Source organism: Plectropomus leopardus, chromosome 13, assembly GCF_026936395.1.
Source record: "Plectropomus leopardus strain MGB_pleo_1.0 chromosome 13, ASM2693639v1, whole genome shotgun sequence".
Lineage (NCBI taxonomy): Eukaryota > Metazoa > Chordata > Actinopteri > Perciformes > Serranidae > Plectropomus > Plectropomus leopardus.
In genome coordinates this window covers 192,501-217,862 of record NC_142188.1, presented here as the reverse complement: position 1 = coordinate 217,862, position 25,362 = coordinate 192,501, and the positions used below count along the sequence as shown (strand labels likewise).

The following is a 25,362-nucleotide window of genomic DNA, read 5'->3' as shown; positions in this document are numbered from 1 at the left end:
CTCCGACTGTAGAACACCGTTTAATAATTAACAGAACACAATTAACAATTAACAATTAACTGTGTGTGTGTGTGTGTATGTGTTTGTGTGTTTGTTTGTGTGCGTGTGTGTGTGTGTGTGTGTTTGTGTGTGTGTGTGTTTGTGTGTGTGCATATATCTATCTGTGTGTGTGTGTGTGTGTATCTGTGTGTGTGTGTGTATCTGTGTGTATCTGTGTGTGTGTGTGTGTGTGTGTGTGTGTGTGTGTGTGTGTGTTCAACATGCTATGTTGTTGTATTTTTGATACAGAAATCAAATTAGAGAGTCGCCGAAGGTCAATGGGGGAAAAACAGTCTAAATAAATTCCAGGCCTTGCTGCCATATCCAGGCTACCTGAGTCTGAGGTCAGGTCAGTTAGGGGCAAGAGGTGATGAATCTCCAATAGTTACAATTTTATCATTGAAGAAACTCATAAAGTCGTCACTGCGGAGGGCCGGAGGAACACGAGGCTCTACAGAGCTGTGACTCTGGGTCAGCCTGGCTACGGTGTTGAAAAGAAACCTGGGATTGTTCTTATTTTCCTCAGTTAATGATGAGTGGTAGTTTGCTCTGGCATGGCGGAGAGCCTTTCTGTATGCTTTAAGATTGTCCTGCCAGACTATACAGGATTCTTCCAGGTTGGTTGAATGCCAGTTTCTTTCGAATGTTTGCAATCTTTGTTTCAATTTACAAATCTGGGGGTTAAACCATGCAGCTAATTTTCTGTTTCATTATTTTCTTCTTGAGAAGTGAAATGGATTTGACAGCTGATCGCAGTGAGCCAGTAGCACTATCAACGAGACAATCAATTTGAGAACGACTTAAATTTGTAAAAGCATTCTCGGTCACTGTGAGACGGGTTAGGGTTAGGTTAGGGTTGGGTTAGGATTAGGGTTAGGTTAGGATTAGGTTAGGGTTGGGTTAGGGTTGGGTTAGGATTAGGTTAGGGTTGGGTTAGGGTTGGGTTAAGATTAGGTTAGGGTTGGGTTAGGGTTGGGTTAGGGTTAGGGTAGGACTAAGCAAAATGGCTTTCAAATGAACTATAATTTAGCTTAGCTTTAGGATTAATTGTTGAGCTTGAATCAAAGACAGCAGCCACTCCCCCTCCACGGCCGGCGTCTTGAGCATCACGACTATTTATATGCACAGGAGGAGCGGGTTCATTCAGGCTGACGTACTCGTCGGGACAAAGCCAGGCCCGGTCCCAAAGTGGGATGGATGCCGTCCCCCTGAGAAGACCAGCTTTTCTCCAGAGAGAATGCCAATATCTATGAAGCCCACATTGTTTGCTGGACACCAACTCGACAACCAACGGTTGGATGATGACATGCCGCTAAATATGTCATTACTGGTCAGATTGGGGAGGGGTAAACTGACCTGTTGGGACCTGTAAACTGACTTGTGAAGACCTGTAAACTGACCTGTCTCCTGCTGCTCAGACAGGCTCGTCCTCAGCAGACGCCGCCAACCACCAGCAGCACACAGAGCTCCTCCCTCCACTCATGGACCGACACGCTGCTAACACAACCACACACACTGATTACTCTGCCTTTAACAGGTCAGGGTTAACATATAGTTATGTAATGCCACACACACACACACACACACACACACACACACACACACACACAAGTACGCACCTTGTTTGCAAAGAGGAGGAAGAGAGTGATGTCATTCTTGAAGGAGGTGAAGAAGGAGAGGATGAGGGGAAGAAGGAGGAGTCACATTCCTACTGAGGTTCATGTCTTTATTAGTGTTGACTGATCAACATGAATTTAGCTGGAGACAGAAACTCATGTCAGACTCACTGAGACTCAATAAGACTCACTGAGACTCAATAAGACTCACTGAGACCCCGTAAGACTCAGGGATACTTAGGAAAACTGAGTCAGACTCATTAAGACTCAGTAAGACTCACTGAGACTCAATAAGACTCACTGAGACCCCGTAAGACTCAGGGATACTTAGGAAAACTGAGTCAGACTCATTAAGACTCAGTAAGACTCACTGAGACTCAATAAGACTCACTGAGACCCCGTAAGACTCAGGGATACTTAGGAAAACTGAGTCAGACTCATTAAGACTCAGTAAGACTCACTGAGACTCAATAAGACTCACTGAGACTCAGTCAGAATCACTGAGACCCCGTAAGACTCAGGGATACTTAGGAAAACTGAGTCAGACTCATTAAGACTCAGTGAGACTCAGTAAGACTCAGTAAGACTCAGTGAGACTCAGTAAGACTCAGTTAGACTCAGTAAGACTCAGTGAGACTCAGTTAGACTCAGTAAGACTCAGTGAGACTCAGTAAGACTCAGTGAGACTCAGTTAGACTCAGTAAGACTCAGTGAGACTCAGTAAGACTCAGTGAGACTCAGTAAGACACGATAAATTGATGGACGCATTAAATGTTTCCGACCCCTCCTCCAGAAGACTCAAAGTTTTTTGAAGATTTTTTGCTCGTCTTTAAAGTTTTCTCTAAAGTTTTTCTTCTCTTTGAAGTGCTTTTTGAGTCTTTGTAGTCGTTTTGAATCTCTGAGGTTTTTTGTGTCTCTTTGAGGTTGTTTGGTGTCTGTTTGAGGATGTCTTGTATGTCCTTGAAGTTTTGCGTCTTGTTAAAGGTTTTGTGTTTCTCTGAGATTGTTTTGTCTCTTTTTTGTTATTGTGGCGTCTCTTCAAGGTTGTGATGTTGTTTGGTGTCTCTTCATGGTTAGTATTTGTCTCTTTGTATTTTTTTTGTGTCAGTCTGAGGTTGTTTTATGTCTCTTTGTTGTTGTTTGATGTGTCTGAAATTGTTTAATGTCTCTTTGTCGTTGTTTTCCCATCTCTTTGTAGTTGTTTAATTTCTCTTTGTCGTTGTTTTCCCGTCTCTTTGTAGTTGTTTAATTTCTCTTTGTCGTTGTTTTCCCGTCTCTTTGTAGTTGTTTAATTTCTCTTTGTCGTTGTTTTCCCGTCTCTTTGTAGTTTTTTGTGTCAGTCTGAGGTTGTTTTATGTCTCTTTGTTGTTGTTTGATGTGTCTGAAATTGTTTAATGTCTCTTTGTCGTTGTTTTCCCATCTCTTTGTAGTTGTTTAATTTCTCTTTGTCGTTGTTTTCCCGTCTCTTTGTAGTTGTTTAATTTCTCTTTGTCGTTGTTTTCCCGTCTCTTTGTAGTTGTTTAATTTCTCTTTGTCGTTGTTTTCCCGTCTCTTTGTAGTTTTTTGTGTCAGTCTGAGGTTGTTTTATGTCTCTTTGTTGTTGTTTGATGTGTCTGAAATTGTTTAATGTCTCTTTGTCGTTGTTTTCCCGTCTCTTTGTAGTTGTTTAATTTCTCTTTGTCGTTGTTTTCCCGTCTCTTTGTAGTTGTTTCGTATCTGTGATTGTTTTGTGTCTCCTTCTGGTTCTTTTTCTGTCTCTTTGAAGTTGTTTTATGTCTCTTTGTGGTTGTTTTCTGTCTCTTTGTGGTTGTGTGTGTCACACAATGTTACAGGTCCGTGGTCGTTCGGACTGAGCGTCATGAGAACTGGACCAGAAACTGAACAGAGGTTAAAGTTAAACCATCAGTCAGAACAACAGCTGCTGATTGGTCCAGCAGCTTCAGACTGCTGCGCTCTCATTGGACATTTCTGCTGATGTAGGCGGAGCTGTCTGGCTGTCCGTCAGAGGAATCGTGGGTCTCGACTGGCTCTTCGGGAGCGGAAACGGATCTCAGACAGTTTGGAGTTGATGCCGGAGCCGATGACCCCTCTCTTAGCCAGAGGAAACCGGGCCAAGATGGCGTCTGAGGGACAGAGAGGATGGACAGATGAAAGGGACAAAGAGAACAGAGAGAGGAGAGAAAAAGAGGAAAGACAAACGGACAGAGGACAGGGACAGAGAGGACCGACAGACTAAGTGGACAGAGAGGACAGAGAGATTAAAGAGACAATAAGACAGACAGAGAGGACAGAAAGAGCGGATGGACAGAGGACAGGGACGTACTGAAGATGGCGTTGATCTTGTGCGGGTCCAAGGCGCTGCGCTGAGGGTGGAAGGCGGGTCGCCGGCTCCTCCCACCCCGCAGGTTACTGTTCATCAAGGTGTTCATATCAAACACACCCAGTAGCAGCAACCGCGCCATCGCCGTGGGAGACGGCGCCTGGTTGGCTGCCTGCCATGAGCGGACATCACAGAGAACACCAGAGCCTGGATACACCTCCACCTGGCTCACCTGGACAGACAGGTACAGAAGACAATAACGAGCTGTTAATGAAGTTTAATGAGGTAGGATCCAGGGTAAACTGGATCTCTTCCAGGATTATCCTATTCTTACCTGTCCATCCGGATGTTCTCACCTGTCCGTGCAGGTGTTTTTACCTGTCTGTTGGTGTGTTCTCACCTGTCCGTCCGGATGTTCTTACCTGTCCGTCCAGGTGTGCCGCTGTGCACTGGCTCTCAGAGCAGCTCCTCCTCAGCTCCTCCATGTCGGTCTGGCTGCAGAGCGGTGCCTCCTCCCCCATGTGGCTCCCCAGGACCAGGTCTGGCACCTCCTCATCCTCCCAGGACTCAGACATGTCCCCGCCCCCATCCTCCTGGAGATGCTGGATGTGGACCTGGGGACTGAAGTCTGCTTCCTGATTGGTCGCTGTTTGGTGATGTGAGTACGGGGCGTAACTGTCGCTCCGGCCTGTTGCCGTGGAGACCGAGTGATGGCCGTTGACCTGGCCCAGCGTCTGCCACATGGTGGACAGGAGCCCAGGGATCTCTGGGAAATGGAGTCACAATAGATAAACTACCCTCCTGTGTGAAGCCGGGGGCTCTCTTATTGGTGGGCTGTGGACAAGCAGACCAGGTGAGGTGGTCTGGACTCACCATGGACCAGCAGGTGGTTCAGTCTCTGGTTCTCAGCGGATAGCTCTGCCCTTTCCCGCTCCAACTCCCGAACCCGCGAGCGCAGGAAGTGAAGCTCAGACTGTGACGGCGTCAGGGCCGACTCACCTGAGACACCTGACTCCAGCTTCACCACCTGCAGGAGGGAAGGGGGAGGGCTTCAGATGGTCGCCGTGCACAGAAAGACTGAAAGACGAACATACTCAGTAACGACAGAGGCAATAATTTTGTGAATCGAGTGTTTTTTGAATGAGGTTTGGTGGCAGGCTCAGATCACACTGTGCTGCAGTGAACAGACTCAGTCAGTGGATCTGTTAAAATCGAGTGTTTCTTGAATGAGGTTTGGTGGGGGAGAAACAGGCTGCAGAGCCTCCTGCAGGTCACACAACCACACTGCAACAACACAATTGTTGTAATTATTTATAATTGAAGTTTAATTTGTTTTAATGTAAAAAAAATAAACAAATGATCACGTGGTCTTTTGTTTTCTACACTAACTTTAACATATTTCACTGATTTGTATCCATTCACATTTTTAATCAACTTATTGTTGTTTTTTTGTTTGATTGATTGATGACTTGATTGATGTGAGCTGTTCACACCGAGTGACGTCAGAACAATCGAGGAGATGTTCACCAGTAACTGCTTTGATTGGCTGTTACACTTTGACATCATCACTGAGCTCGTCCTGTGTGCAGACCATGCCTGCGTTCCATTACCCATAATACCGTACTATTTAGTACGCCAGAAAAAGATTTAGGAAGTCCTAATACAAAGTATTTGAAGTGCAGTATGCTAAAAATACCAGGAAGTCCTACTACATCCAGCCGCATTTTGCAGTATGCCAGCATGCTTTTCTGGCTATTCTGACCCACAATCCTCTGCGCAGCGAAGATACGTCACATACGTCACGATGTGTCGCCAATATAAACAAAGCTGAGAGAGCACAAAGGTGACAGCTCCCTGACAGACGACAGTTAGTTTGAGGGAACAGACACCACAGTGACGGAGGACAGTATTCAAGTGTACGCACTAACGACATAGGAGAGGGGAGCAAGAGGGTCAAAGTTTGAGGCGCACTGTCATGACGAAGTACTATGTCCCAACTGTCTGCATACTGCATGCAACAGTATGTACTTTGTATATATGTTCTACAGGCTAATACATGTGATAAATGTTGATATATTATATTATATTACATTACACGTGTATAAAAATACACATATGTTAGCCTGTGGAAACAACAAATAAATTAATATATATATATATATATATATTTCCCTGCAGGCTAACAGATGTGACAGATGATATATGATGATTTATATTACATTATCATATTATATAACATTATATTATATATTCCATTATATTATATACTCCATTATATTATATTATATTATATTATATTACACGTGTGTGTGTGTGTGTGTGTGTGTGTGTGCAGTGTCTCCGGTCTGCAGTCGGTCGGTGACCGGGTGGTGTTGGTGGTCTCACCGCGGGGGGGGTCCCGGTCCCGGTGCTGTCGCCGCCGTGTGTCCGCTGTAGGACGCTGCTGTCCGCACTCTCCATCATCTGAAGCCTCGAACCGCTGACACTAACCGGGGGTGACCGCACAGACCCGGTGAAGACCCGGTGAAGACCCGGTAAGGAGCCGGTAAGGAGCCGGTTCTCGCTGCTCACAGAAACACAAAGAAAAACAACTTTATTAAAATTCATAAATATTATCCACTTCCGGTGCCGCTCCGTGACCTCATCTCCGGGTAGCCGCGCTGTAGTCTCACAGCCGGTTTGTAATGTTCATGTGCGCGCAGCTGGACTACAGCCCCCAGAGTGCACCGCGGCAGGCAGACAGTAAACACGCACTGAGACTGAAGGACGGACGGACCGATGATCGGTGAGTCCTCCGCCGGGGTTTTGAAACCGAGGTTCTACTGATGAGGTTCTCATGAACTATACTGAGTTCTGTTGACACTGTGCTGCTGATAAGGTTCTACCGGGTTCCACTGAGTTAGAATAATGAGGTTCTACTGAACTATACCGAATGCTTATGAGTTTTAATGAGGTCAGGTGTGGTTCTACTGAGTTCTAATGAGTAGTGATGAAGCACACTAAGTCAGAATGAAGTTCTACTAAGTTCTCATGAATTCTCCCTAATCATACTGAGTCCAAATCATGAGGTTCTGTTGAGTTCTTATGTGGTTCTACTGAGTTCTGATGAGTTATGCTGAAGAACACCATCAAAATGAGTTTCTACTAACTTCTACTTCTGATGTGGTTCTAACGAGTTCCTCTGTGGTACTAATGGGGTTCAACTAAACTGCTGAGTCCAAATGAGTTCATCTGAGTTCCACTGCTGTACTGTTGAGCTTCTACTGTAACAACTGAAGTAGTAAAGGTACACAATGTCTTTGGTGTAATGCAGTAACAGTACACAGTGTCTTCGGGGTAATGCAGTAACAGTACACAGTGTCTTCGGGGTAATGCAGTAACAGTACACAGTGTCTTCGGGGTAATGCAGTAACAGTACACAGTGTCTTCGGGGTAATGCAGTAACAGTACCTCCTGCTGTGTTCCAGTCTTCGTGCGGTATAACCTGGGGCCAGGGGTGGCAGTGGAGCTGCAGGAGGAGGCGAGTGTGGCTGAGCTGCTGGGCGTGGTGGGGAGTCAGCAGGGAGTTCGGCCAGAGGAGCTCAGGGTTCTGTTTGCTGGGAGGGAGCTGAGGAGCACCTCCTCGCTACAGGTGGGGAGCACTTGAGAGGCAGGAGACAGAGGAGTCCCCACCTCCTCTTTATTTCATCATTATCTCCTCCTCCTCTTTTATCATCATGATTTTCTACTTCTCTGTCCCTCCTCTTTTTTCATTATTATCTCCTTCTCCACTGCTCCTCCTCTTCATGTCATCATTATCTCTTCCTCCTCTGCTCCTCTTCTTTATTTCATCATAATCTCCTCCTCCTCTTTATTTTATCATTGTCTCCTCCTTCTCTGCTCCTCCTCTCAGGCTTGTGACCTCCCGGAGCAGAGTACCGTCCATGTCGTCCTCCCTCCATCGGGTTCCTCCTCCTCACAGCTTCTCCTCCCGCAGGAGTGCCTGGCTCGACCAGAAGAGGAGGAGTGGAGCAGTCTGACCAGGCTGGACCTCAGCTCCTCACGCCTCCTCTCCACCTCCTCTGGCCTGGCAGTGATCCTGGAGGGGAGTGATGGAGGAGGAGCAGCAGGAGGGGCAAAGGAGGCGAGAGAGAAGGCGCAGGCTACAAGTCTAAGAGGTCAGTTATTGTCAGTAGTCCTGCAGTCTGTCTGTGGTTCCAGGTGAGTCAGCAGTCTGTCTGTGGTTCCAGGTGAGTCAGCAGTCTGTCTGTGGTTCCAGGTGAGTCAGCAGTCTGTCTGTGGTTCCAGGTGAGTCAGCAGTCTGTCTGTGGTTCCAGGTGAGTCAGCAGTCTGTCTGTGGTCCCAGGTGAGTCAGCAGTCTGTCTGTGGTTCCAGGTGAGTCAGCAGTCTGTCTGTGGTTCCAGGTGTCAGGTCCTTCTTCGTGTTCTGTAAGAGTTGTCGGTCCATCCAGCCCGGGAAACTCAGAGTTTGTTGTCGGAGCTGCAGACAGACGACGCTGACGCTCAGCAGGGTGAGTCACATGACCACTGATGATGTCACACTGATGATGTCACACTGATGATGATGTCAGGGCGTCTGCCTTTCAGGGTCCGTCCTGTTGGGACGACGTCCTCCTGCCAGGTCGTGTCCACGGTGTGTGTCAGTCAGACGGTTGTCACGGCAGTGAAGCGGTAAGTGGGCGGGGCTTCATCACAGTTCAGTGTCTCTTCATCCCACAGACGGACGCCATGACAGCTCCGCCCACAGTGTCAGTGTGTCACATATACACAGTGTGTGTATACAGACACACACAGTAACACACACACAGCGTCTGTGTGTGTGTGTGTGTGTATACAGACACACACAGTAACACACACACAGCGTCTGTGTGTGTGTGTGTGTGTATACAGACACACACAGTAACACACACACAGTGTCAGTGTGTGTGTGTGTATACAGACGCTCGTAGAGTCTCCGTGTTAGTAAACGAGAAGAACTAAAGACTCAAAGTACACTCTGTGCGTGTGTGTGTGTGTGTGTGTGTGTGTGCAGGAGTTCTACATGAAGTGTGCGTCTCATCCAACCTCAGAGGACGATGTCTCTGTGGCCCTCGACCTCATCATGTCCAACAGTAGAGATGTCCCCTGCATTGCCTGCACTGACATCATGTAACACACACACACACACACACACACACACACACACACACACACACACAGAGTTTATTAAACACAATGTTTGTTATCAAAGAGAGAAAATAATGCTCTCTCTGTCTTTGTCTGTCTCTGTCTGTCTCTGTCTGTCTCTGTCTGTCTGTGTCTCTGTGTCTCTCTCTTTGTCTGTCTCTGTCTGTCTGTGTCTCTGTGTCTCTCTCTTTGTCTGTCTCTGTCTCTGTCTGTCTCTGTCTCTGTCTGTCTGTGTCTCTGTGTCTCTGCCTGTCTTTGTGTCTCTGTGTCTCTGTCTGTCTCTCAGGGACGTTGTCCTGGTGTTTCAGTGTTCGGAGCGTCATGTGATCTGTCTCGAGTGTTTCCATCGTTACTGTCAGACTCGACTCAACGAGCGTCAGTTTGTTTACGACGCTGTGATTGGCTACTCGCTGCCGTGTGCAGGTAACAGGTTGTTGAGGTCAGGGTCAGTCAGTCAGTGTGTGTGCGTGCGTGTTAATGTGTGTGTTTTGTGTGTCCAGCCGGATGTGTGGACTCGCTCATCAAAGAGTTGCATCACTTCAGGATCCTGGGAGACGATCAGGTGATCACACACACACACACACACATACACACGTATACACACACATACACATTCATACACACGTATACACACACACACATACACACGTATACACACACACATACACACATACATATACATACACACATATACACACACACACACACACATACACACGTATACACACACATACACATACATACACACGTATACACACACACACATACACACGTATACACACACACATACACACATACATATACATACACACGTATACACACACATACACATACATACACACGTACACACACACACACACATACACACGTATACACACACATACACATACATACACACGTACACACACACACACACACATACACACGTATACAAACACACATACACACGTATACACACACACACACATACACACGTATACAAACACACATACACACGTATACATACACACACATACACACATATACACACACATACACACGTATACACACACACATACACACGTATACACACACACATGCACACATATACACATACACATATACACACATACACATACATACACACGTATACACACACATACACATACATACACACGTATACACACACACACATGTACACACACACATACACACACACGTATACACACACACATATACACATACATACACACACATACACACACACGTATACACACACATACACATACATACACACGTATACACACACACACATATACACACACACATACACACACACGTATACACACACACACATATACACACACATACACACACACGTATACACACACATATACACACACACATACACACATACACACACACACACACGCATACATACACACACAAACACACATACACACGTATACACACACACACATACACACGTATACACACACACACATACAGACACACACACATACACACGTATACACACCCATACACATACATACACACACAAACACAAACACACACACACGTGTATATACACACACACACACACACGTTATGTACACATGTCAACCTGTTACCTGTTACACATGTCAATCTGTCCACTTGTCCATATGTCCACCTGTCATTCTGTCCACCTGTCAATCTGTCCACTTGTCCATATGTCCACCTGTCAATCTGTCCACCTGTCTGTCTGGCCATGTTCAGACTGATCTGATTGGATGCTGTGTTGCGTCCCTCAGTCTGATTGGACACTGTGTCCTCTTGTCTCTCAGTACGACCGCTACCTGCAGTACGGGGCTGAGGAGTGTCTGCGGATGACTGGAGGACTGCTGTGTCCATCACCCGGTTGTGGGGCGGGGCTTGTCCCCCCTGACGGCGGCAGGAGGGTGGAGTGTGAGCGGCGTCTCGGCTGCGGTTTCGTGTTCTGCAGAGACTGCAGGGATGCCTACCATGAGGGGGCGTGTCCTGCCGAGCGTGCCCTGCCCACCGCCGCCACCACCCCTGGGTTCGTGGTGGACGAAGACACGTCTCGGAGGGGACGATGGGACCACTCGTCCCTGCTGCTCCTGCAGGAGACGACCAAACGCTGTCCTCAGTGTTCTGTCCCCGTCGAGAGAAACGGTAACACTAATATGTGCAAGTACTGCATGTCTCTGTGTAAATATATACATGTATATATGTGTGTGTGTCTCCCCCTGCAGGCGGCTGTATGCACATGCAGTGTCCTCTGTGCAGAGCAGAGTGGTGTTGGCTCTGCAGAGTCTCCTGGAACACTGACTGTATGGCAAACCACTGGTTCGGATAAAACACTCGGAGACTCGGCAGAGACTCAGACAAAGACACGTTCCGCTCACAGACACTTGGGCAGCTGGAAATCAAACCACCAACTGTATCAGATTGTGGAGTGGTTCTGTATCAGATTATGGAGCGGTTCTGTATCAGATTGTGAAGCAGTTCTGTATCAGATTGTGGAGCGGTTCTGTGTCTGCAGAGCGGTTCTGCAGAGCGGTTCTGCAGAGCGGTTCTGTGGAGGATGGGTGTGCTCCAGCTGTATTCTGTTTGTGTTCCTGAATTAAAGATTCTGTTTAAACTCTTCTCTGTTGTCTCTTTCGGTCTCTGAATCTTCAGTTAATCAGGTTAAATTAATTAATTAAATGTTCGTCCCAAAGTGTTGTTACCCTTTATGGACTGACATCACAATAAATTCACATGAAAGACGGAGGCGGAGTCGGCAGAGTCTTCAGAGTCTTCAACAGCAGCAGAGTCTTCAGCAGCGGCAGAGTCTTCAGAGTCTTCAACAGCGGCAGAGTCTTCAGAGTCTTCAGCAGCGGCAGAGTCGGCAGAGTCTTCAGCAGCGGCAGAGTCTTCAGCAGCGGCAGAGTCTTCAGAGTCTTCAGCAGCGGCAGAGTCGGCAGAGTCTTCAGCAGCGGCAGAGTCTTCAGCAGCGGCAGAGTCTTCAGAGTCTTCAGCAGCGTTAGAGTCTTCAGAGTCTTCAGCAGCGTTAGAGTCTTCAGCAGCGTTAGAGTCTTCAGAGTCTTCAGCAGCGTTAGAGTCGGCAGAGTCTTCAGCAGCGGCAGAGTCGGCAGAGTCTTCAGCAGCGGCAGAGTCGGCAGAGTCTTCAGCAGTGGCAGAGTCGGCAGAGTCTTCAGCAGTGGCAGAGTCGGCAGAGTCTTCAGCGGCGGCAGAGTCGGCAGAGTCTTCAGAGTCTTCAACAGCAGCAGAGTCTTCAGCAGCGGCAGAGTCTTCAGAGTCTTCAACAGCGGCAGAGTCTTCAGAGTCTTCAGCAGCGGCAGAGTCGGCAGAGTCTTCAGCAGCGGCAGAGTCTTCAGCAGCGGCAGAGTCGTCAGAGTCTTCAGCAGCGGCAGAGTCGGCAGAGTCTTCAGCAGCGGCAGAGTCTTCAGCAGCGGCAGAGTCTTCAGAGTCTTCAGCAGCGTTAGAGTCTTCAGCAGCGTTAGAGTCTTCAGAGTCTTCAGCAGCGTTAGAGTCTTCAGCAGCGTTAGAGTCTTCAGAGTCTTCAGCAGCGTTAGAGTCGGCAGAGTCTTCAGCAGCGGCAGAGTCGGCAGAGTCTTCAGCAGCGGCAGAGTCGGCAGAGTCTTCAGCAGTGGCAGAGTCGGCAGAGTCTTCAGCAGCGGCAGAGTCGGCAGAGTCTTCAGCAGCGGCAGAGTCGGCAGAGTCTTCAGCAGTGGCAGAGTCGGCAGAGTCTTCAGCAGTGGCAGAGTCGGCAGAGTCTTCAGCGGCGGCAGAGTTGGCAGAGTCTTCAGAGAAGTCAGCAGCAGGAAGACAAAAACAGACCAGCAGCAGATGAGCAGAGAGACGGCTGTAAACAGTCTCTTTATCTGAGGGCAGAGGTCAATACATGCTGGCTGTCTGTCCTCTGTGTCCTCTGTATGTCCTGTGTGTCCTCTGCGTTCTTATTCTGCTCTGTGTTTTGTGTGCCCTAATTGTCCTCTGTGTCCTAATTTTCCTCTTTGTCACCGATGACAGGAAAGATTCTGCAGATCCAGTTCACAGGAAGAATCACATCAAGTGGTCCCCTCCTGTCAACTGGTCCTGATCCGGATTCTGGATCCTGATTCTGATCCCGGACATGATCCTGAACCTGATACAGACAGCAGAGACTGGGCCAGCAGCAGATTTGCCTGACACACAACAACAACAAAATCCACTTGCCAGCAGTCAGTCATCTGTTCATGTGTTTAACCCTGCAGCGCTGAGACAGAAGGAGCTAATGAACCACAGAGTGCAGCGCTCAGGTGAGATGGGTCTGAACCTGAGCAGATCAGAACTGATCCTGATGTGGATCAGGCAGATCCACCAGGAACACCACAGGAACACGGAACAGCTTAACAAACTAGTTAAGTCAACTAGTCAGGTGAGACTGGAACCTGACTGATGAAGACTGGGGTGTTTCCCACCTCTTAGGTCACCAATCACACGTCAGGTCAGCTGACACACGCTGAACGTGTCAGTGTAGAACCTGAAGGCAGCAGAACACTGAGGACTGGTGTGACGCTCAGCTGTGTGTGTGTGTGTGTGTGTGTGTGTGTGTGTGTGTGTGTACTTTAGTATTTTAGCAGCTGACACTCAGAGGACGTCGACTTTCCTCTTCAGTCCTGAAGCCCGACGTTTCTGTCTGGGATGAGAGACGACCTGCCGCAGGTGAGCTCAGGTGTACTTGTGGACCCCAGAGGCTGATCTGGAAAATCCACCTTGAGCCTTGAGAACCTGATCTCTGTTTCCAGAAAAGAGCCGAAACAACACAGAGCAGCTGTGAAGTGGTAATTGAGACCAGTTTAAAGTGGATTCTGGTACATTCACTCTTGACAGTGGACCCGGTGATTGTGCCATTATTTACTTTCAGTCTGAGTCCTGGACCTGGACCTGGACCTGGACCTGGACTCCACCCACTGATAAAACCATAAAACCCTGACAGCAGTTGATAAACGTCACCGTCAGCCTCTTTATGGCTTGTTTTTAACAACTGAGACTCAAAACCACCAAGAAAGACTAGATCCACATCAAGAACAGATCCAGACCAGCTCAGAGCCTCCAGGTGAAGACCAGATTCAGGGACAGGTCCCATCTCATTCTAGTTCTTCATCCAGGATCAGGAACAGGAGATACACAATCTGGAAACTGTTCAAACAGGTGCAGCAGCTCTCAGGAGACCCAGAAGGTCTCAGCAGGTCCAGCAGGTCTCAGGAGGTCCAGCAGGTCTCAGGAAATCCAGCAGGTCTCAGGAGGTCCAGCAGGTCTCAGGAGGTCCAGCAGGTCTCAGCAGATCCATCAGTGTGGAGGTCTGGAGTTCTGACCTGGTGGACAGAGAATCAACAGATCCAGGATGAGTAAGGTGACTCGGGCCGGTCTGACAGGTCTGCAGAATCCTGGACTGGAGCTGGAGATGACGGGAAGCACCAATACAGTCCAGGTGATGGTCTCCAGGTCTCTGTACCCAGGTCCCTGCTCTCAGGTCACTGTCCTCAGGTCTCTGTCTTAAGATCTCTGTCCTCAGGTCTCTGTTTGTCCTCAGGTCCCAGGGTGTTCTCAAGGGTCTAGGTCCCTGGTGTCAGCATCTCGGTGGGCTTCGTACTCCTGCAGCCGCTGGAAGCAAAGGATGAGAAAACTGACAGGTGAATCTGAGACTCAAAGTCCAGCTGATTTTCAAAGTCCAGCCAGTTCTCTCAGATCTAGATCCATTAAAGGGTTCATATTCGTGTCCAGGTGTTCAGGTGATGATGTCATCCATGTTCAGGCGTCCCAGTGGGGTCCACGTATGGCGGTCTGGCTGAGGATGATGAAGGAGACGAAGAGTTGAGAGATGAAACCGACAGAACAAATAAAAACCAGCAGCTGAACCAGAAACTGCTGAATCACTTCAGACAGCTCGCTGCCACAGAGCAGGACCAAGACCAGGACCAGGACCAGGACCAGGACCAGGACCAGAACCAGGACCAGGCAACACCACCACTCTGAGTCTTTGTGTCTTTGCGTCTTTCTTTCTGTCTTTTTGTTTTTGTGCTTAGGTTCTTGTGTCCTCGTATCTATGCATCTTTGAGTCTTTGTGTTTCTGCATCTGTATTTCTGCATCTTTGTAACTGCTTTTTAAAAATTTTGTGCCTTTTCACCTTTGCATCTGTGTGTCTCTGATTTTGTGTCTTTATGTCTTTGTATCTCAATGTCTTTGTGTCTCTGCATCTTAGAGTTTTTGTTTCTTTGTGTACCTGCATCTTTGTGTCTGTGTGTGGCTCCGTGATTTTGTGCCTATGTGTCTTCGTGTTTCTACATCTTTGAGTTTTTGTGTCTTAATGCATTTGTTGTCTTTGTCTTTGTGTCCTTGCATCTGTACCTTTGCATCTTCGTGTCATATTTTTTTCTATTTTGTGTCTTTGCGTCTCTGTGTGTCTATGTTTTGGTGCCTTTGTGTCTTTGTATCTATGCGTCTTTGTGTTCGGCATCTTTGTGTCTCTGTGCCTCTGCATATTTGCATCTTTGTCTCTCTGTGTGCAGGTGGACCTGGAGTTCCTGGATCAGCTGATCTCAGACGGAGCCGATCCAAACAGCTCGGACAGATTTGGACAGACCGTCCTGCACGAGGTCACCGTGTGTTTTGATTTATTGTTTGTTTGCAGAAACTCAGTGAAAGTGAAAATCAGGCTGCAGTGATAAACAAAACCCACGAATAAACAAACAAAATCAAACTCTGAATCCACGTAAACACACAACAACACCACCCGTCTCAGACCGGATCAGTGATCTGATGTCAGTGATCTGATCCTGATCTGAGCGGACCCGGTTCTTTAAATGTTTGTTGGTGGTTTCTAAGGTTCCCCACATGTTCTTTGTTTGTAAATAAATAAAGTATAAATCGTGCGTGTGTTCAGATCTCGAGGGCGTGGAACGTGGACGTGATGCGGTTCTTCTTGGAACGTGGCTCAGATCTCCTCCTCCCTGATCACTTCGGGGTCACGCCGCTCCACGTGGCATCAGCGCTGGACTACCAGGACATGGTTCAGTTCCTGCTGGACTATAAAGGTCTGCAGAGTCCACAGCTGCTGAGGCTCATGGAAGCTGTAGTCCTGACTGTGCCTGTGTGTGTGTGTGTGTGTGTGTGTGTCCTCAGCTGACCCCGGGGCCCGGACCCTCCTGGACCAGCAGACCCCTCTCCACTTTGCGGCGAAGAATGACGCTGTGGGCTCCATCAGGCTGCTGCTGAGGGGCGGAGCCTCCATCGGCTGCACCGACTACAAACACAGAACGCCGCTGCAGCTCGCCGCCAACCTGGGTACTTCTGACATCACCGCTGACATCACCGCTGACATCACCGCTGACATCCCTGCCTATATTACCAATGCCTGTCCTGACTCTGCGTGTGTGTGTGTGCGTGTGCGTGTTGCAGAGCGCTGTGCAGCGGCTCGGCTGCTGCTGGAGCTCGGGGCGGAGGCAGGGCTGATGGATGCTGACGGACAGCTGTGTATCACCGCTCTGATTGGTCGAATGAGTCCAGTGGTCAGTGAGTCCCGCCCACTGAATGATTACAGGACTGTGATTGGTTAAATGACAAAATATCACAACACAACACACAACACAACAGACAACAACACACAACACAACACAATACAGCAACACACAATATCAAGTGTTAATGGGTCTGTCTCTGTCCGTCTCTCTGTCCTCCCTGTCTGTCCTTCTGTGTCTCTCTGACTGCCTGTCCTCTGTGTCTGTCCTCAGGCTCAGTTGGCTCTCAGTCAATTCCATGTGATGGACTCAGTGACCAGACAGCAGTATTACTACCTGAACCTGCTGGAACCAGGACCAGCACCAGGACTAGGGTCACCTGAGGCCCACCTGCAAGGTAGCAGTCAAACTGAAGATCCTGAAAAACCAGTAGACAGTTTTTACAGTCCTCCTCTGTCCTACAGTGCTGCAGGACTGACCTATCTGTCTACCTGTCCTCCTGTCTGTCTGTTTATGTGCCCTCCCTCCTGTCTCTCTGTCTGTCTCTGTCTGTCTGTCCTCTTGTCTGTCTGAAGCTGTCCACAGTGAACCGACGTCTCCAGTAAGTTCCATCAGTCTCAGGGACACATTCAACTGTCAACAGTTTCAGTGACCATCACTGTGTCTGTCTGCGTGTCCCTGTCCTCTGCCTCTGTCTGTGTGTGTGTCCTTGTCCCCTGTGTCTGTCTGTGTATCCCTGTCCTCTGTCTCTGTCTGCGTGTGTGTCCTTGTCCCCCTGTGTCTGTGTGTTCCTCTCCTCTGTGTCTGTCTCCCTCTCCCTGTCCCTTGTGTCTGTCTCTCTGTCCCTGTCCCCTGTGTCCCAGCTGGAGGTGGTGGTCCAGCAGGGGAAACTAGACCTGATCCTGAACCCAGTCTTTCTCAAACTGATCCAGGTCAAATGGAACCTGTACGGCAGGTGAGCTGCTCTCTGATTTGTCAGATTTATCTTTGCATCATTACCCTCAGGTCAAAGGTCACTGCTCTACCTGTCTGTCTCTCTGTCACCATCTCTCTGTGTCTCCCTATCTGTCTGTCTTTCTGTCTCTACCTGTCTGTCTCTACCTGTCTCTCTCTCTCTCTGTCTCTCTGTCTCCTATCAGGCTGGGGGCGTGGCTTCTCCTTATCCTCAACTTCCTGTTTAACGTCTCCTGGACGATCGTGGCTGTCTCTGTGTCCGTCAGCAGAGACTCAGCTCATCGTTATGACCTCCCTCAGGTGACACCAATCACACCTGTCAGACACCAAACACACCTGTCAGACACCAAACACACCTGTCAGACACCAGTCACACCTGTCAGACACCAATCACATCTATCAGACACCAATCACACCTGTCAGACACCAATCACATCTATCAGACACCAATCACACCTGTCAGACACCAATCACACCTTTCAGACACCAATCACACCTGTCAGACACCAATCACACCTGTCAGACACCAATCACACCTATAAGACACCAAACACACCTGTCAGACACCAATCACACCTGTCAGACACCAAACACACCTGTCAGACACCAATCACACCTGTCAGACACCAATCACACCTGTCGGACACTGGACTGCCTCTGTCTGTCCCAGGACTGGTGGCGTGTCCTCCTGGTGGTCCTGGCGCTCCTGCTGACTCTGGAGGAGGTGCTGAGGGAGGTGCAGGACATCCGGCGTTCCCAGAAGAAGCACCGCCTCTGGCAGCGGTGGGCGGAGCGTCGTCTCCATGACGACCTGCGCTGCTCACACCCCATGTGGCCTCAGGTACAAAAACACAAGCCCCCGGAACGTGCGCTACGCGCTGATGCAAAATTTACACAGTGACCAAAAGTGTAACTACAGCGTCACGTGATGCACGCCGGCCCAGAGACACTGACACAAAGAGACATCCTGAAATCACCGGAAGTTTTTTTTTGGGACACGTTAACTTTACAGAACGCATTTTTAAATAACCATTATTCAAAACATTAAGTCCGTAAAATGTATTTTCCAGATACAGAGGTATTTCTTCAGACATAAAATGAACGCGCATCGGACCCACGGGACTCCACTGCGCGCACGTGCATGTAACTCTCCGAGTCCCTGACAGCACAGGCCTCGTGCCGGCCGCAGTAACGGATATTTTTACTGTGATTCATCATTTTTACCATTTTACTACACATCCATAAGCTGTTGGCTGTAAAGCTGCAATATGGACCTCCTTCCGTGTCTGTACGTACGGTCTGTGGAGCAATAGTGATAGGTATTAAACGGTACTGAACGTAGTATTTGCATAAAGTTGAGCTGTGTAATAATACACGGGGCAATATTACAAGGCGCCAACTTTTTGATTCTGTTAATTTAATTTCGCTCGTCGTGATTACTTACCTACTACCACCAGACCACCAGACAAACTACTGTGTCACTGTGTGTGTGTGTGTGTGTGTGTGTGCAGGAGAGAGTTTTCCTTTTGGATCAGAACAAACAGATCCACAGGGTGAGAGGAAGCTACACCCGGGACCTGTGGTAACAAACACACACACACACGCACGCACGCACGCACACACACACACACACACACACACACACACACACACACACACACAGATCAAAACACACATAAATGAATGACAGAGCTGAGGTCCAGATCAGTCCCTGAAGACATGTTGTCCTCCTGCAAAAATCTTGTCCCCCTGAGGACGTCCCTTAGACTTACCGTCTTCCATCGTGTTGAGAATCAGAATCAGATAATCTGTATTGATCCCTGATTTCATCAATGACATCATTTCTGATTTTACACAATACTTAAATAACCACTCTCATCCTGTCCCTGTCTGTCTCTGCGTCTCTGTCTGCCCTGTATCTCTCTGTGTCTCTGCGTCTCTGTCTTTCTGTCTGTCTCTGTCTTCCCTGTGTCTCTCTGTATGTCTCTGTGTGTCTGTGTGTGTCTGTGTGTCTCTTGTGTCTGTGTGTGTCTGTGTGTCTCTTGTGTCTCTGTGTCTCTTTGTCTCTGTGTGTCTCTGTGTCTGTCTCTGTGTGTGTCTGTGTGTCTCTTGTGTCTCTGTGTCTCTTTGTCCCTGTGTGTCTCTGTGTCTGTCTGTCTGTCTGTCTGTGTGTGTCTCTGTCAGGAACGTCTTTGATTGGCTGGTGTACTGTCTGCTGATGGTGTCCTTCAGCGTCCACATGGCAGACGTGTCTTGTCCATCCGTCTGTCTTCACACTGCCTCTCTGCGTCTCTTCTCCGTCTCCATTGTCTTCCTGTGGCTGCGGCTCATGAAGCACGTCAGAGCCTTCAGGTAAGATGCTGTTACCATGGTAACCGTGTATGTGTGTGTGTGTGTGTTTGTATGTGTCTGTATGTGTATGTGTGTGTGTATTTTTATGTTTATGTATTTATGTGTGTGTGTGTGTGTGTGTGTGTGTGTGTGTGTGTGTCTGCAGGTGTATGGGTCCATTCATTGTCATGTTGGGGAACATCTTTGGGGATGTGATGCGTTTCCTGTTCCTGTACGCTGAGATCTTCATCCCGTACGCCTGCAGCTTTTGGATCATCTTCGGAGGTCAGACTGACACTGTGATCAATAACTCCTAATTATTGATCAGTAACTCCTAAATATTGATCAATAACTCCTCCCCCTCGTCCTGAGGGGTTTGATCCGTTCCCTGTATGTCCAGAGCTGAGTCCACAGGCGTGGTGGGAGGAGGCGGTTCGGTTTGAGGAGCTCAGAGTCTCGTGGTTCTGCTGGCTCCATCACACCGTGACCTCCCAGCATGCACTGGGACCGTTCGCAGCCACGTTGGGATAAGAGTCAGCGCCTCCAAATCAGAGGACGTGGTTCTCTGGCGAATTAACAGACTCATTGATTAACGGACTCATTGATTAACGGATTCATTGATTAACAGACTCATTGATTAATAGACTCATTGATGTTTGGACTTGTGTGTCTCCAGGCTCGTCTTCAGTTCCCAGCATGCAGTCTGTCTCCGGTCTGCTCTACAGTCTGTACCGCATCACTCTGGTGGACGAGTACGAGTATGCTGCCATGGCGACCATGGATGGCGTCATGGCTCCTCTGCTGTGTGGGACATTTCTGGCGGCGTCCTCCATCCTGTGTGTCAACCTGCTGATCGCCCTGCTGACAGACACCTTCCAGAGGTCCCACCCATCTATCCCCACCTGTCTGTCCTCACCTGTCCCCAACTGTCTATCCTCACCTGTCCCTACCTGTCTGTCCTCAGGGTCCACGATAACTCTCAGGCGAATGCTGTGATGCAGCAGGCCGCGGTCATCCTTCAGGTGGAGGAGTCGATGCCCGTCCTCCGCCGTTTCTATGACAACCAGTTTATCTCCACCCACTGTGCGCCGCTGGCTGTTGCCCCCAACGATAACACCATCACAACAAACCCCCATTACCATGGAGAGATGGGACGCATCACCATGGAGATCAAAGTGTGTCTCAAGATTTCAAGTTTTTACCCGAAGACAAAAATTAAGGACGTAACCGTGTCTCTCTATGTCCTCTCTCTCTGTGTCCTGTGTATCTCCTCTCTCTGTGTGTCCTTCAGGAGACTCTTGACCAGTTCCTGATCCTGCAGAGGGATGCAGAGACCACCAGAGTTTCAGGGTGAGAGTCCAAGTCTTTCAGGTCTCAGAGGACAAAGACAGACAGCTGGTTGACGTCCCTGAGTCTCCGTCTGTCTGAAGATCCATAGATGGTTTCAGTTTTCAGTTTCTGTCTGATCCATCAGCTCATTTTTAACCCGCAGGCATGTTTATAAATCCAAAAAATCCAAGAAAAATGAAAACACAATTTTTTTTGCTGAAGGAAGGCACGTCTTGTTTTAAAAAAAAAACACCCCAAAATTATAAAGAAAACAAAATTTGTCAAAACTTTTTGAAGAAGACAATTTAAAAAAAAAACTAAAATGTTTTCTAAAACAGTTGCCAACATTTTTCAATGAAAAGGAAAAAAAGCCCAAAATTTCGAAAAACAGTAAAAGCAAATTGGAAAAAAAAGCCCCGTATAGCAACTAACTGAAAATTTCTCAAGAAGAGAAAGTCAGTGCTGTTGTGGTAACCCTCTGTAGTTTCCGTGATGCCGGCATGCTGTCTAACATCACACACAGACTGTGGAGGACGGAGCTGATTCGCCTCAGTGTCCTTTTTTATGATTGAAGCTGGATTTTATGAAGTTTCTGTGAGCTGCTGTCTCACTTTAACTCTGTTCTCTACCAGAGGACAGATCCACCAGGACCACCAGGACCTGCAGAGCAGGGAGCCTCAGAACCAGCAGAGCCAGATCCTGCATAACCAGGATCTTCAGGTGATCCGAACAGAGCTGCAAGAGCTCAAGACTCTGGTCCGGCAGCTGGTTCAGATCAGGACTAATTCTGGTCCACAGATCTGACTGTGAGAGGAGACAAGACCTGACCCATCTGTGAGGACCTGAACCTGATCAGACCGGATCAGACTAGACTGGAACAGAAGTGTCAATTAAAATATTAAATATGATGTTGTGTTGCTGCTACTTTAACCTTTGGATCTGTGAGATAATTGTTATGTCTGGAATTGTTTTATGTTGGTAATTATTATATTTTTGTAATAGTTTCTATATTTTTGATTAATTCATGTTTGTAATAGTTTTTATGTTTGTAAACATTTAATATTTGTAATAGTTTTGTGGTTCTTTGGTTCGAGTGGAAAAATAAACAGATGGACATAATAAAAAAAAAATAATATCCAGACAGACATAAAAATAACAAAATAAAAAAACCCAGACAGACATAAACAATATTATTATTATTATTATTATTTGATTTTTGTTTTTATACGTTTTTTATATATATATATATATATATATATATATATATATATATATAATTGTATATATTTATTTATTTTATTAAAATTGTTTTTGTCGTTACGTGTGTGCGTGTGTGTGTGTGTGTGTGTGTGTGTGTGTGTGTGTGTGTGTGCTGGTGTTAAACGTGCCATTTCAAATCCTCTGGCCCCGCCCCGTCAGCTGGCTGGTATTTCCGGTTCCGGGTTCTTGTTGGCCCGCAGCAGATAGCAGCAGCAAAGATGGCGGCGGCCCCGGCGGACAGAGATCCTCCGTCAGATTTGAGCTCCGAGTTCCTCAGTTTCTCCGCCAAAGACACCGCGGCGGTAAGCGGCTCCGCCACCTGTCGACCCCGCGGGGGTCACCTGAGCTGTCACTGCGTCACAGCGCGCGCTCTCACCTGCGCGACGATCTCTGGTTAATCTGCAGCACGGAGCTAAAGCTAATGCTAACGGTCGGCGGTGATCAAACACCTGGTCGGTCAGCAGCTGCCCCGCGTGGGTCTGTTTCTGCGTGACAGTCCCAAAAATGAGTGGAAACACCGACTGGCAGCGTGAACACGCAACACCTGCCGGTTATTACCGTCCGATCCTGCGACGCCGGCCCGGTCTTTAACGGTGTTTACCGTCGGTGGTTACCGTCGGTAAACACACCGGAGCTATCCCGGCACCGCCAACGAGCTTTTCTTATCCCTGTATATTTGTCTCTTTTTATGTATTTACCTCTGCTCATTTATCTTTATTTATTTGATTATGTATCTCTGTTTATTTAGCTTTTTATTTATTTATTTATCTCTGTTTATGTATCTGTTTTTATTTATATATTTATTTATTTGTCTATACTTATCTCATTAATCTGTATTTATTTATCTATTTTTCTTTGTTTATCTCATCTAGTTCTGTTCATTGTTCTCTGTTTATTTTATTTATTTGTCTCTTTGTTTCATTTATTAATCTTGTTTATCTAATGTATCTCTGTTTATTTTATTTATTTATCTTTGTTTATTTAGTTCATTTATCTCTATGTTATTTCTGTCTGTTTATCTCCTGTATTTTGTTTTTTCTCTTTATTTATGACGTTGGCTCTGTTTAACTCCTGTTTATCTCACGTATGTCACCAAACATTGGGCTTTTTTTACATTAAAGCTGTATTTTCACCTCCTCGTCCTCGTCCTCTCTCCCTCCTCCTCCTCAGAGATGGTTGGCGGCAGCCGACCTGCGGCCGGAGGTGTACCGTCACCTGGCGGTGTATGTACCCAGAATCCTTTGCGTGGGGCCGAGTGGAGGCAGCAGCAGGGAGGAGCAGAGGGAGGAGCAGAGGGAGGAGCTGGCCTGTCAGCTGCTCCTCCTGGCTCCTCTGGAGTGGCTCCTGCTGGGGGAGGACCCAGCCATCGGCCTGCCACTCCTGCAGGAGAACAACCAACCGTCACCGCTGTGTGGACACGTGTTCAAGGTGGGAGAGCCCACCTACTCCTGCAGGTAGGAGGCGCACAGGTGACAGGTGTCACATCACACAGGTGACATCACACAGGTGACACATCACACAGGTGTCACATCACACAGGTGACATCACACAGGTGTCACATCACACAGGTGACACATCACACAGGTGACACATCACACAGGTGACACATCACACAGGTGTCACATCACACAGGTGACATCACACAGGTGACACATCACACAGGTGACACATCACACAGGTGACACATCACACAGGTGTCACATCACACAGGTGACATGTTACACAGGTGAGGTAGGCGGAGGTGATTGTGCCTGTCAGGTAGAACCTGCTGCTGTGTGTATATATGAAAATGATGTATGCAGGTGACAAACACACACTCTGTTAACCTGTGTGTGTGTGTGTGTGTGTGTGTGTGTGTTTAGGGAGTGTGCAGCTGATCCGACCTGTGTTCTGTGCATGCAGTGTTTCCTGGGCAGCATTCACAAAGAGCATCGATACAGGGTGAGTACACGCACACACACACACGTGTGTGCACGCGCACACAGACACGCACGCACACACACAGCTGTCAGCTGCATAGAGACTCTGATGCACTTATGCACTTCAGTCTGTCTGCTGCATGTGACATACACACACACACACACACACATTCATTGAGCAGTGTGTGTATTAACATGATTGTATGTGTGTGTGTGTGTGTGTGTGTGTGTGTGTGTGTGGTAGATGACGACATCCGGAGGTGGAGGTTTCTGTGACTGTGGAGATGCTGAGGCCTGGAAGAAAGGACCCTACTGCCACAAACACACACCTGCAGCCAGCAGCAGAGACACTGAGGAGGTGAGACACACACCTGTCTGTCCCCTGTCTTTATACACACACACACACACACCTGCAGCCAGCAGCAGAGACACTGAGGAGGTGAGACACACACCTGTCTGTCCCCTGTCTTTATACACACACACACACACACACCTGCAGCCAGCAGCAGAGACACTGAGGAGGTGAGACACACACCTGTCCACCTCATGTGCTGTAATGATTCCCCCCCCTTTATCGCGTGTCTAAAGATTTTTTTCTCTCTTAAAATCACTTAATTATTTAAAAGAATAAAACTGCCAAAAATGTATCAAAAAATTGCCACAGTTTTTAAATCTGCAAAATCAAAGGATTAGCTTCACTTTCACTGCTCCTGACACTCTGCTGCTCCACCTGTGTCCAGAGTGCCTTCTGCTGCTCCATGTCTCTGTCTGTCTCTCTGATATCCTGTAATGATTCCTTTCCCTCTGTGTGTCCCTCCAGGACCCTGTGTCCCTGCTGCCTGTAGACATGGTGTCTCGTGGTTTCAGTATCTTCTCCATCCTGCTGAGGTACGCTGTGGACATGTTGACCTGGGACCAGGAGGACCAGCTGCCTGTGGGAC

At 48.0% G+C, this 25,362-nt stretch overlaps 5 protein-coding genes across 6 annotated transcripts in view; 4 read left to right on the top strand and 1 right to left on the bottom strand.

Annotated features, from left to right (window-relative positions):
* Nucleotides 1-1,751: 1,751 nt before the first annotated feature.
* LOC148187584 (uncharacterized) lies at nt 1,752-6,490 on the bottom strand. The gene is made up of 5 exons (XM_088086935.1): nt 6,361-6,490; nt 4,849-5,002; nt 4,398-4,741; nt 3,979-4,207; nt 1,752-3,778 (listed from the first exon to the last, which is right to left on the bottom strand). The coding sequence occupies exons 1-5, from the start codon at nt 6,436-6,438 to the stop codon at nt 3,657-3,659; spliced, it is 927 nt and encodes a 308-aa protein (XP_087943061.1). The 5' UTR covers nt 6,439-6,490; the 3' UTR covers nt 1,752-3,656.
* Nucleotides 6,380-11,768, top strand: prkn (parkin RBR E3 ubiquitin protein ligase). Of its 2 annotated transcripts, none has more exons than XM_088086924.1 (11): nt 6,380-6,520; nt 6,678-6,760; nt 7,443-7,606; nt 7,868-8,132; nt 8,379-8,485; nt 8,562-8,645; nt 9,007-9,122; nt 9,427-9,563; nt 9,641-9,702; nt 10,946-11,294; nt 11,375-11,768. In XM_088086924.1, the coding sequence occupies exons 2-11, from the start codon at nt 6,754-6,756 to the stop codon at nt 11,476-11,478; spliced, it is 1,395 nt and encodes a 464-aa protein (XP_087943050.1). In that variant the 5' UTR covers nt 6,380-6,520; nt 6,678-6,753; the 3' UTR covers nt 11,479-11,768. The 2 variants fall into 2 exon arrangements, with proteins under 2 accessions (XP_087943050.1, XP_087943049.1); XM_088086923.1 differs by lacking the exon at nt 6,380-6,520 and adding an exon at nt 6,547-6,636 and having other exon boundaries at nt 6,676-6,760.
* Nucleotides 11,769-13,411: 1,643 nt separating this feature from the next.
* Nucleotides 13,412-15,534, top strand: LOC148187583 (uncharacterized). Its single transcript, XM_088086807.1, has 3 exons — nt 13,412-14,601; nt 14,704-14,803; nt 14,926-15,534. Exons 1-3 carry the CDS (start codon nt 14,515-14,517, stop codon nt 15,144-15,146), a joined length of 408 nt encoding a protein of 135 aa, XP_087942933.1. The 5' UTR covers nt 13,412-14,514; the 3' UTR covers nt 15,147-15,534.
* An 85-nt stretch (nt 15,535-15,619) lies between these two features.
* Nucleotides 15,620-22,421, top strand: LOC121937870 (transient receptor potential cation channel subfamily A member 1). Its single transcript, XM_088086806.1, has 16 exons — nt 15,620-15,767; nt 16,055-16,205; nt 16,294-16,455; nt 16,570-16,679; nt 16,902-17,025; nt 17,204-17,229; nt 17,492-17,583; nt 17,768-17,882; nt 18,253-18,423; nt 19,094-19,164; nt 19,767-19,934; nt 20,080-20,198; nt 20,590-20,794; nt 20,878-21,088; nt 21,205-21,263; nt 21,875-22,421. Exons 2-16 carry the CDS (start codon nt 16,082-16,084, stop codon nt 22,044-22,046), a joined length of 1,929 nt encoding a protein of 642 aa, XP_087942932.1. The 5' UTR covers nt 15,620-15,767; nt 16,055-16,081; the 3' UTR covers nt 22,047-22,421.
* A 241-nt stretch (nt 22,422-22,662) lies between these two features.
* Nucleotides 22,663-25,362, top strand: part of ubr2 (ubiquitin protein ligase E3 component n-recognin 2) — a 29,062-nt gene continuing 26,362 nt past the window's right edge. Inside the window, 5 exon segments of the mRNA XM_088086890.1 lie at nt 22,663-22,804; nt 23,673-23,956; nt 24,365-24,443; nt 24,666-24,779; nt 25,242-25,362. The exon segment at nt 25,242-25,362 is cut by the window's right edge and continues 10 nt beyond it. Of these exon segments, the coding sequence (XP_087943016.1) occupies nt 22,721-22,804; nt 23,673-23,956; nt 24,365-24,443; nt 24,666-24,779; nt 25,242-25,362 (682 nt within the window). The 5' untranslated portion in view covers nt 22,663-22,720.